The 11907-nt window shown below is 50.6% G+C and overlaps 1 protein-coding gene across 4 annotated transcripts in view; it reads left to right on the forward strand.

The window, feature by feature from the left end:
• Window positions 1-11594, forward strand: part of DDR2 (discoidin domain receptor tyrosine kinase 2) — a 99362-nt gene extending 87768 nt beyond the window's left edge. For all 4 annotated transcript variants that reach the window (XM_088801539.1, XM_074322055.2, XM_074322056.2 and 1 more), the window contains 4 exons: window positions 335-523; window positions 640-874; window positions 2756-2905; window positions 6608-11594. In XM_088801539.1, coding sequence (XP_088657665.1) covers window positions 335-523; window positions 640-874; window positions 2756-2905; window positions 6608-6742 — 709 coding nt within the window. In that variant the 3' untranslated portion in view covers window positions 6743-11594. The remainder of the gene's footprint in view (window positions 1-334; window positions 524-639; window positions 875-2755; window positions 2906-6607) is intronic.
• The last annotated feature ends 313 nt before the right edge of the window (window positions 11595-11907 follow it).

Raw genomic sequence — 11907 nt, forward strand, 5'->3', positions numbered from 1 at the left:
GTAGAGTGACTCTGGCTCTCTAAAAGGACAGATTCTCCCCTTGTCAGGGTGGCTTGGGGACCCCGGTGTTTGGCTCAGCGGACATGGGTCACTCGGTGTGGCAGGCGGTTTGCTGGGTACCGCCGATGCACGCGTGAGTAGGTCACGCTTCCTGCTCTCAGAAAGATGCCAGTGCAGCGAGGCGCGTGGCATCCCAGGGCCAGGGAGTGAGACTGTCCCAGGTGCCCACTCTGTGCGCTCAAAGGTCGCGGGCGGGGAGCGAGGTGGGGAGCGCGGGGCTTCGCCTCCCGCCCCCCCAGCGCTGACGGCGCCCGGCGCCCCGTGTCCCCCGAAGGAACGACTTCCTGAAGGAGATAAAGATCATGGCGCGCCTCAAGGACGCCAACATCATCCGGCTGCTGGCCGTGTGCATCGCCGACGACCCCCTGTGCATGATCACCGAGTACATGGAGAACGGAGACCTCAACCAGTTCCTGTCGCGCCACGAGCCGCCCGGCCCTGCGGGCAGCGCGCCCACCGTCAGGTAGGCGGCCGGGGGGCGGGGCGGGGGTCGAGGCCGCGGGGGGGCGGGGGGGCGGGGGGGGGGGGCTGCGCCTGTCGCGCCCCCGCCCCACGGCCTCTTCTCTCGTGTTCCCTCAGCTACGCCAACCTGAAGTTTATGGCCACGCAGATCGCCTCTGGCATGAAGTACCTTTCTTCTCTCAACTTCGTGCACCGAGACCTGGCCACGCGCAACTGCTTGGTGGGCAAGAACTACACCATCAAGATCGCTGACTTCGGCATGAGCCGCAACCTGTACAGCGGCGACTACTACCGCATCCAGGGCCGGGCGGTGCTGCCCATTCGCTGGATGTCCTGGGAGAGCATCCTGCTGGTGAGTGGGCGGGGCCCGGGGCGGGGCAAGGCCGAGGAGGCGGGGCCCCGGGGCGGGGGCGGGGCAAGGCCGAGAAGGCGGGGCCCCGGGCGGGGGCGGGGCAAGGCCGAGGAGGCGGGGCCCCGGGGCGGGGGCGGGGCAAGGCCGAGGAGGCGGGGCCCCGGGGGGCGGGGCAAGGCCGAGAAGGCGGGGCCCCGGGGCGCGGGGCAGACCAGCCGCCCTAGACCGTGGTGCAGATGCATGGCTGGGGCTGGGGGGGAGTGGGGGGAGTGGGGGGAGCAGCGTGAGACTGCCTGGCAGGCTCAGGCTTTGGTATCTTTTTTGACTGAGATGCACCCGTAATGATACACCCTCTTTTCCACCTACTGAGTGGTCTTAGTTAAGTAAGGGTACTAAAAAGCTCATCATTTAAAGAAATCTTGTGCACACAAGGTATTTTTCCTCTGAATTAATTTCATATTTTTAATTATTTAGACTGATTTCTGTGTTTATTTTGATGATTATCACCATTTACTTCTTAAATTCATCATTCTTTGCTTTGTAATTTTTACTCAACTCCTGCTATTCTGGACCATGCGTGAATAATTTGTTTGCAGATGTCTCTCTTACAGCCATTTCTTCTGACCACACATATATCTGAGATATTTTATTTTTGATCTTATATCACTTGGCTGATTTATATAATTATTAGTATAAACTTTTATTTCCTACAATGTTATATGCTGTAATTTTGTCTTTTGTCATTTACTATTGCAGAAAAAAGTCTGAGCGAAATCTAGTTTTGTTCATTTATAGTTAACATGTTTATTTGGTGTTCATATTCTTAGGACTCATGAATTACTTTTGAAATGAAAAAAATGTAGAGTTATTTCCTCCCTCTCACCCAGACAGCCATTATTATTAATATTTTGGCATATTTCCTTTCAGAATTTTTTCTATACCTGTAGTTCTGTGTGTGAAATCATATATGAAATCATATTACATAATTGGGATGACACTAGCACATACAATTCTCTATTATTGGCATTTCCTATGTCACTAAATATTCTTCAAAAACATGGTTTTAATGACTGCATAACATTCCATTGTGTGGATATATCCTATAACAATAAGTCTCACTTACTTGGTATTGAGGTCCTTTCCAGTTTCCTGCTGCTATGAGGTTGTGATATACACCACTTTACATAAATCCTTATGAAGAGCTTTATTATCTACGAGTGTGAATTGCGTCTTTTACCCATTTCTAATGTGATTGTTAAGCATTGCTCTCTTTAAGTGTCGTATGGTCCCGTAAAAGCCTGTTAGGCTGAGAGTCAGAGGCTCTTGGTCTTATTAACCAGGGGATGGAGGAAGAGCCTTGACTCACTCTTCTGATCTGAAAAATGGGATTCATACTGTCATGTGTGTCACGGTGTCCTAGTTGAGCAGGAAACGTGCATGTATGTGACGCCTGCTAGTTCCATCGAGTGTCACTGCTGTCCCTTGAGTCTGTTCTTCGGGACTGTGACTGTCACTGAACTGGGAGGTAGCGTCCTGGGTTCACCCAGGACTGCCCCTGGCGCTTAAACTGCATTCCTCCGTCTCTAACGTGAGAATGGTTGATTCCCGCTCTGGTTCTGCCTTTACCGCTACCACCCCAGAGCCGGGGTCAGTGGGAGTCAGAGGCGTGGCTCCATCCCTTTCTGCCTCCCACCTGCCGTCATCCCCAAGAGAAGCAGCCCTCACTGAGAGTGTGAGGATGGTGTCAGCAGCTTCACGCTGCCCTTTCTAAACCTCTGCGCGTGTCTGGGCAGTTTCAGCATTCTGTGCCCTCAGTATGGAAACCCAACTTGCTCTTGTGTGGGTTCTTCTGATTTTCTCTGCTTTTCCTTATTTGCACAGGGCAAGTTCACTACCGCGAGTGATGTGTGGGCCTTTGGGGTGACCCTGTGGGAGACTTTCACCTTCTGCCAAGAGCAACCCTATTCCCAGCTGTCAGATGAGCAGGTCATCGAGAATACCGGAGAGTTCTTCCGAGACCAAGGGAGGCAGGTGAGAGCTGGCGGGGGTGCGGGGGTGGGGGGGGGCAGACATGCACTTGGGACTCTTGAAGGAAAGTCAGGCCTGGGATGGAAGAGGCAGTCGTTGGCCACTGAGCATCCAGACATGTGAAAGCGCGAGGTCCTCCCCAGGCATCCATCCATACACTCTGCTTTATCCATGTGTCACCCAGGGTCCCTGGAGGGCATGAGGGCGTCACGTCAGGCACTTCTCCAACTCAGATACCAGGAAATAAAATCCCATCGCTCATGTTTGATCTACTTCTTGATCTAGACTGTGAGGTTTGTCTTCCTGGTGGAAAAGTATAAGCTTGAAAATGACTAAGTGATTTATTTGCATTCATTGAAAATGTGGTTGAACTGTCCAGCCATGTCTCTGGACGTACATGGGCAGAGACAGTCATGCGGCTGGACACGCGGCTCTGGGCAGGTGCCTCTGCGTCCAGCTGCTGGGACCTCTCAGGACTCAGGAAACGCGGGGTTTCCAAGCTCACACGGGTCCCCGTTCCTGCCCAACATACTCTCAGATTTCTTTGGCTGGCTCAGTTTTTAAATTCCCTCTGTGGTGGCTAGAGCTCTGAGTGTCCCCAAAGTGACCTGGCTGCAGCACACCTGTGGGGTGTGGCATCTCCAGCCAGAAAGTGATAACAGGTGGGCGAGGGAGAAGGCAACGGCAGAAAAAGGGAAGTGGGTCCTGTGTGGTTTCAGCAGAGCCGAGCAAGCAGAAGATCAGGGGATGACGGGACAATGCAACAGCAGAACATGCAACAGCAGAACCTGGTCCCGGTCCCTAGAGGTTGGGTTTCAGGGTCTGCGTTACCCATGTTGGTTACCAGGCAGTTGCTTTCCTCCCTCTGCAAAGGGCAGATTTCCCTGGGGGCACGAGGGAAGTGAGTGAACCCAGGGAAAATGTTTTTTCTCCTGGCCTAAGACATCCCGACCAGGAGGCTGACCTCTTGGAAGTCCCGTGGCCAATCATCTTATTTATCAAGTGAGAAAATTCATCTTATTTATCATAACACATTATAATTTGAGCATGTCCTGGAGTGACAGGCAAAGGGACGAATATTGTAAAGCTTGCGGGCTCCCTTTGGTCACCATTAGGACTGAAATCCCGTAGGCAAAACTGGACCAGCGGATACTGAGAGAGGAGGGCACGCTTGTCCCTGTGTGTACTGCCTGCTTTGCATGTGGACCACTCTTGATCCTGGACAGCTTTTGACTTAGCACTAAAAAGGCACACATGAATCTTTCAAATGCTACGCTACTCAGTTTCACAAGAAAATACTGTTTTATCATTTAACGAAGTTTTCATGTCTAATAATCTCTGGGATTTCACTTTTCTTATTTTTATTTTTATTTTATTTATTTTTAAATATTCAGTTTAAAAACGTCCACCATTTTCACCTTAAATACTAGTGGCGAACCAAATATATTCTGAGCAAGTACTAAACGACTGAGTAGTGAAGCCAAATATTTGGCTACAGCCCAGGCCGAGGCAGGAAAGTCTCAGGATGTGCTGAGCGACCTTCTGGCCTCTAAGCTTCCATTGAAATTTTCGCTAAAAATGTACTGAATTTAATGTGTGAGCTAACTCAACATGACTTCCTAACTTTACATTTTATTACCATTGACATATTAGTGCATTCTACATTATGTTATATAAATTTATTATAATTTGCCTTTTATTAATTACTTTAACTGTTATTAAATTTTCAGTGTTCAGATTTTGAAACGTTGACATTGGCGTGTAGGGCAGTAGTTTGTCAACGCTGTCAGCTGCCGGGTGGCTCTGTGGTCACCAGACTGCACGTGTGTCGTCTAATTCTGTTTTAAATGGCCCAGTTCATGTCACCAACTTACTGAACGTAGCAGATAAAATGCAGAAGAAAACGTTCCAGTAACATGAGTTCTAGGAGGAATTGTGTACCTCGGGTTCATAGCTTAGGCTGAAATCCTCTGTGTTCAGCTGAAAGCGCTCGGAAGTCTACAACAAGGACATCAGTAATTAAAAGATGTACTTGACACTTTTGTTTTCAATTTATCTTTACAAATTGTGATGAATCCCAAGGTAGTACTTTTCCTGAAAGCTCAAGGTCTAAATGGAATGAAATACAGTTTTAAAAGTTTATTTTGTTTACTGTTATGAAAAGCAATACAATTATACAAACATAATAAGAATTATCATGAAATATAACTTCCATTATTTGTCAAGTTTATATAATTTTGAAAAAGGGAAACCCTGATAATTTAAACTATTATTTCAATTTTATTGGCATCTGTTGGCTCAAAACATATAATAATATTTTTTCTGAAGTTACCTAGTGAACACCAACTGGTAGGAAAGGAGAGTGCCTGTCACCCATATCCTCACCTGTTAGTAATATTTCCTTCTAAATGAAATATTATTAAATGAAAACTATTTCCTCGCCATAGTCATTTGTGACACACTGATTTGAGACTTGTCAGAGCTCATCTGCTATCCCAGCAGAAGTCAGTTACTTGCCTTTTTTCTTGTTAATGGAGAGTTGAAGATGGAAAGCTCCCTGACATTGGCCTGTGTGCTGATTTTCTGGTTTTGACACCAAATGCAGACAACAAAAGCAAAAATCAACAAGTGAGACTGCATCAAACTAAACATCTTTGCACAGCAAAGGAAACCATCAACAAAATGAAAAGACAACCTACCAAATGACAGAAGGTGGTTGTAAATCATCTCTCTGATAAGGGGCTAATATCCAAAATATATAAAGAACTCATATAATTCAGTAGAAAAAAATAATCCAATTAAAAATGGGCAGTGGATCTGAACAGACATTTCTCCAAAGAGGACACACAGCTGGCCAGCAGGTACAGGAAAGGTCCTCACCGTCACTGGTCATCAGGGAAACAGAAAGCAAACCCACAGTGAGATGTCGCCTCACTCCTGTCAGAGTGGCTATTATCAAAAAGACAAGAGATGACAAGTGCTGGTGAGGGTGTGGAGAAAGGAAACCCTTGTGCACTGCTGGTGGGGACGTAAACAGTATGGCGGTTCCTTAGAACATTACAGACAGAACTGCCCAGTGATCCCGCGCTGATGCTCTCCCCTGCCTGCGGCGGGGGTGTAGAGGCAAGGCAGGGGGTGGGGCTAATGCTGAGCCGGGGGCGGGGCTAACGCTGAGCCGGGGCGGGGCTAATGCTGAGCCAGGGGCGGGGCTAATGCTGAGCCAGGGGTGGGGTTAATGCTGAGCCAGCTGCCGGTTCAGGGAGCTTGAGGCACCTAGGTCCATGCAGGAATATGTCAATTCAAACACATGGAGGGGAGATGACAGCAGCAGACTGCAGGCAAGCAGGTGACCTGGGCGGAGCAGAGTGAGCCTTGCGGGTGGTAATTAGGTCAGTGCCCGGTGCACGGAGTAATGTCGAGAAGGAACCCAGTCTCCGTCTGAGACGTCTTTTTGCTCCTGTCGCATCTTTTGCATGATGGTAGGGACCCCATGCGCATCAGGAAACCCTGCTCCGGAACCATGGAAAAGACAAGTGGGGTGGCAGGGGTGCCTGGCACTAGAACTCGTGATGGGAAGCAGGGACACCACCCCCATTTCAGTTTCAAGTTCAAGGAAGTGGGAAGTGGGCAAATGAAGCGATGAGGAAACAACTGTGCTTTCCCTCTCTTCTTAACATTCTTTGTTTGTTTGTTGTGTTCCCAAAGACTTACCTGCCCCAGCCGGCGATTTGCCCCGACTCTGTGTATAAGCTGATGCTGAGCTGCTGGAGGAGAGACACCAAGCACCGGCCCTCTTTCCAGGAAATCCACCTTCTGCTCCTGCAACAGGGGGACGAGTGACGCGGTCCACGCCGGAGGCCCCGCCCTCCTCTCCAGGCCGCCGCTCACTCACGCCTAAGCCACTCTCTGGACGTTGAATGAGCTGAGGGACACAGGCTCGTTTGCTTCTCTCTGTCTGTCCCTCGTTTCCCTTCACTCCACTCCCCACTCTCTACCCCCGACCCATATATACATTTTTTTACATTAAAGAACTAAAAAAGAAAAAAAAGAAAAGCCTAGGGCAGATATGATCTAGTAAAGATGTCTTACTTGACACCCCAAAGTGCTGGCTAGCAGAGGCTAGATGATTTAGATAATTTATAAAGGTTAAATACGCTTGTGTTTATACATGTGCAGATGCTACAATATTTTTTCCATGTCACCGTTAAAAAAGTAGTTTCAGAAAGAAAAACTTGAAGAATACTAACGTCTTAGGAAACATGCAATTAGGCTTGGGGAAAACAACACTTGGCAAGTGTGGAGACGGAGGAGATGGTTTCCTAACTGATCACAGATGCTCTCGTTTCCTGACGTGGCCTCTGGACTCGTCCCATAGTCTGCATTTGCCTTCCCTCTCAAAGGAGATGACACAGCTCCTCGGAGTGGGTGTTTTCTTCGTTCGCAGCAGGGTTGGGCTTGAGGTCTGTGTGCCTAGGATATACAGAGATGTGCGGAGGGAAAGATGTCTGCTGCAAAGTTGTAGGAAGGAAGTGGTCATTTGCAAAACAAAACAACAAAACAAAACAGAACAGAAATGTACCGGGCGCAGGGAAGGCTTCTTAGATGGAGTGTGGCCACAGGCAGTGGCCTGTGGGCGGGTAACGGGTGCTTCTCATTTCTGCAGAGGCCCCGCTCTGTAGAGCCTGAGTTTGAAGCAGTGCTGGCGGGTGTTCCATAGCCTGATCCTAGGCCCTCTGGTTCTTCGAATCTTTGGCTCTTTTAGTGGATAAGTCCCCTTGGGGACCTGTGGACTGGGGCTGAATCTCTCAGGCAAGCACAACAGCGACTGATCTGAGTGTTCCCACAGGGTTGACGGGACCAGTACAGGAGGGGGAGTCACAGGGAGATGGATTTCCTCTCCTTGTTAGAGAAGATTGTACAAGACGAGGGCTGTGTCTGGAGGTGGGGTCCCTTGTCACTGAAGAGGCTCAGATTCAGGCAGAAGAATTGGGGAAGGGAGACGTAGGCTCTGAGATGCAGAAGTGGTGGTGTGAGATGGGCCGGACGTCCTTCTGCACAGGTCCAGGCCGACAGAGAAGTCGCCCAGACAACACACTCGTCCTCGGAGGGGCTCTGATCAGCGGAGAAGAAAGCGGAGGCTGTGGCACTGACGCACTGCCAGCTCAGAGTCCCCTCAGAACAGGCTCTGAGCCTTTTCACTCCACGAATCCTGACTCAGTGGGAAGCAGGAAAGGGAGTCCTTGGTTCCCGCTGGGGAGGAACAAGGCAAGATTGCGGAGTGAGCCCCCAAGTCAGAGGAAGAGTCTTGACCCCTCATGGCCCGTCACAGCCTCTCGGGAACTTGTGTGTTCCTTGTTCAGCTCCAGCGTGCTCCCGGCCACAGCAGGAGCCCAAACCCCACAGCCCAAGGTCACTTTTCAGGTCAGCGTCCTCCCCTATGAGTGCCCAGCCCATCGTATCCTGTGACTCTGGACTAACCTTGGTGACATCACTGGTGGCAATCAGGACAGCATTGCTTTGGGACCTTGATCCCAGTTTGGTTTCAAGCCAAGTGTGTCCCCTTGGACAAGTCACCGTGCCTTCCGGATGTCACTGTGTTCGTCGGTAACGTGAGAAGGACATGGCGGTAGATGGCCGGGAAGTCTCCTCCGGTTCTGGTACGTTCTGTGCTCGCTGGGTAATGGATCTACAGCTGACGCGGACTCAGTGACCTGCTTGTCTCCAGCTCTGAGAATTGTGGTTGGTGAAGAGGTTGGCAGGAAGTCACCACGACAGTGACGGTGACCAGCCATGTGTGCAGTGCTTCCAATCCCTCGCCCCATTGGATGTGTGTAGGGCCAGACATGTGCTCTTACACCTGGGACCTGCCACACCCCGCTTTCAAGGTCAGTGTTAACTTCAGGTGTCAGCGCTCTCCAGAGAACAGAGCCGATAGGTGGACACAAGGAGTTGGCGCACATCCTCAGTGACGGCTGAGCAGCAGACACGGGGCTGCTGCTGGTGTTGCGTGAGAGCCGGGGGTCAGCGGGGATGTCAGCACCCCTGTCTGCCAGAATGAACCCCCTTCCTCCTGTTCTTCCATCTGGACTGGATGCTGCCCGCCCACACTGGGCAGGGCCTTCTGCCTCCCTCAGCCTACCGGTCCCAAAACTCATCTCGTCTGCAGACACCTCCAGACACTCCAGGAATGATGTTTAATCTGGGCATCACGTGTCCCAGTCAAGTGGACACATGAAGTTAACCATCACATCTCACTAGAATTAAAGGGGCCCCGCCTTTAATTCTCCTGTATCCACATGCCTCTGGCAGGGCCACGTCCAGACCACGCCATCACTGCTTATGTGGCAGGAGAAAATACTCTGATTGCCCCTTGATTGCTCTAGCACCTCCTCTCACTTCTTCTGACAGTTCTGCCTCAATACACTGCACATCTCGATCCCACAGACAATAATCCTCTTTAACGTGAACTGAGTGTATCTGGAGTTTCCTGGCCTCGACTCAGAGGTAATCTGTTTCAGGTGGCCAGCAAAAATGTACTGTCACGCACAGTTACCGTTTTCTGGCAGGAGGGAGGCTCCATCTTCTGGCTCGCAGACGTTGTGTTACAGACGTGGGTTGACCTCCAGCCTGGTCATGCTCACTGAGTCTACGGCACAAACCTAAGAGCCCCAGCAGGGGGCATGGTCTAAAGTGTAGAACTTAAAAGTGGCTCGAATCCAAATGAGAAGAATGAAGCTAAGAATCTATTTAGAAAAGTAGGTAGGAAAGGGATGAGAAACTAGGGGCCTTGTTCCCTTTGTGGTAAGCTGTGCTCTCCATGATGGACGTGAAGTACCTCCTGTTCAGATTGTGGTTTGGGATAGTCAGGTTTAAGTTCCGACGCCTGCTGGCTAAGGTGCTGAGAGCCAGGCCTGAAACTTGACGTGCCGTCCAGACGTGTGTGCTCAGAAAAGGTCTGAGTGGAAAGAGGCCCGAAGGGAAGGTGCTTTGGGTGTTGTGGCGAGATCACGTGTGAGGGCGTGAGGCCGTGACGGCACTGCATGGGAGTAGAGTAACAGATGAGAGAGGAACGGCTGTGGGGCGCACACAGGAAGGCCTGGGGCGTCGGGGAGGCAAGACAGAAGGGGTGCTGTGCAGAGTCCATTCTGAAGGCTGACCTGCGACAGGGCAGGGAAAAGTAAGTGTCTTGAAGGTAAAAGATGAATCTGTGTGGAGAAAAAAGAAATCCTGGATGATGGAAATTAAAAAGTATTTGTTCAAATGAGAAGCCTGGGGCAGGGTCGGAAAGAGGGGAGCTTTGCAGAGTTTCAGAAAGGGGGAGCTCATCGTGAATGTCAAGTGCACGAGCACCCACGGGGAGGGAGGAAGTGGGAGACCGGGGAGTCTGAACGCCTGTGTCCTGGACCACTGGGCTCTGAGGAGGAATCGAGTCTGCCCGCACGGGGCTTGGAAACGAAGCCCTGGATACAGGGACCCACGGTGGTTCACGAAACACATGTCCCGCTCTCTCGCTTCTGTGAATGAATCAGTGCTGTGCCCAGGAGGCCACAGGGCACGGGAAGCTGTGGGCTTGGCCAGGCTGACCACACCTTGTCTGAGGCCCACAGGGGTATGATCCTGCTGGGACCAGCCAGGCTTCCCACAGGAAGCCGGGAGTGGGGCTCAGCCACATGCTCTGAGTGAAGGAGAAAGAGCAGGGGAGTGTCAGGAGGGGAGACTGCGGAAGACGTTCCAAGGATATTGTCTAAAACAGAATGGCACCTGGCTTGCCCCAAACTCTAAAAAAAATGAAGAAAATGACAGTTAAGGCTTAGGTCACTCCCAAAACGTGGCTGTTAAGTCTTTGATCCTAGGTTGAATTGACAGGCCTCTTCTTCGCCTTCTCAGGAGGACCACTGACCTCTGGCCTGCATGCGGCAGGTCCTTGGATGTTTCTGGAAGTTGCGGATCCTGGTCCGCACTGGGAAATTCGTCTGCATTGAAACTTAACATTTTATAGAAACAGAGGAATGTCTTTTCCACTTAGTAAATGTCTTGGAGTGCTGAACTGACATGGGGAGAGGCCGGGATGGGTAGCGGGGACTGGATTTGTGGCATTTTGGGTTTTCTGCCCCAGCGCTTCCTGGCAGACACAGCGGGGAATCGTTGCATTGTGAGTTGTGCATCCGTTTGTAAACTTGTTACTTTGAAATACTTTGAGATTCACAAGGAGGTAGCCTTCTCCTAACACTAGGCCTACAGGGAGGATTTGCAGAGACCAGAGAGAAGGTGGGATAAGGTAACTGCTTTGGGTGAAGGCTCTTTTCTAAAAAGAGGCTTGGAACTAGCGCCCCTGGGGAGGACGCCTGCAGACACACTGAGAGTTTGTCATCTGGCTGCTGACTGTATGCCCGTTGCTGTGCGTGGAACCTGCTCTTCTCCCGCTGACTTTGTGCGAACATCATGGAGCTGGCTCCTGGGCTCTGCTCTGCAGGCTTCCACCAGGATGTGTCTTGTCAGGGGGTAAAGAGCAAACTGATTTCATTCCTGCTTAAAACTATCACAGTCATTCCAAAATAGAATACGTAAAATTTCTCTGTATTAGGAAAAGAAACGAGATACCAATTGTATATTTTCTTCTCTTTATTTATTCTCTGTAAGTCTGTCAGATGATAAATTGTAAATAACAACGATTAAAGAAATATGCTACTGATGGGTCCTCCTTTCTGGGCAAATGGCACCAGCTCTGGGCTTTGTAACCCTTACTCCTTGCACGCTGCATCCTTTTTGGAGAAGTGAGGGGGCATGGGGTGGAGCTGAGGGTGTGGGACGCCTGTTGGGGGTGCTGGGGGTGGGGTGGGTGTGCAGCAGGGCTGTTCACACAGGCCTCTCACGGTAGCTGCCTGTTTACCGGAAGAAATGCGTTTGGGGCGCTGGCATATCCAAACGGACCAGACTGGTCCTTTATGGTGTCACATCAGTCCAGTTCTGGGGACTCCAGTCCAGAATTAATTGGGGATCCTTTA

This window comes from Rhinolophus sinicus, chromosome 11 (assembly GCF_057876585.1).
Source record: "Rhinolophus sinicus isolate RSI-liver-muscle chromosome 11, RSI-T2T, whole genome shotgun sequence".
NCBI lineage: Eukaryota > Metazoa > Chordata > Mammalia > Chiroptera > Rhinolophidae > Rhinolophus > Rhinolophus sinicus.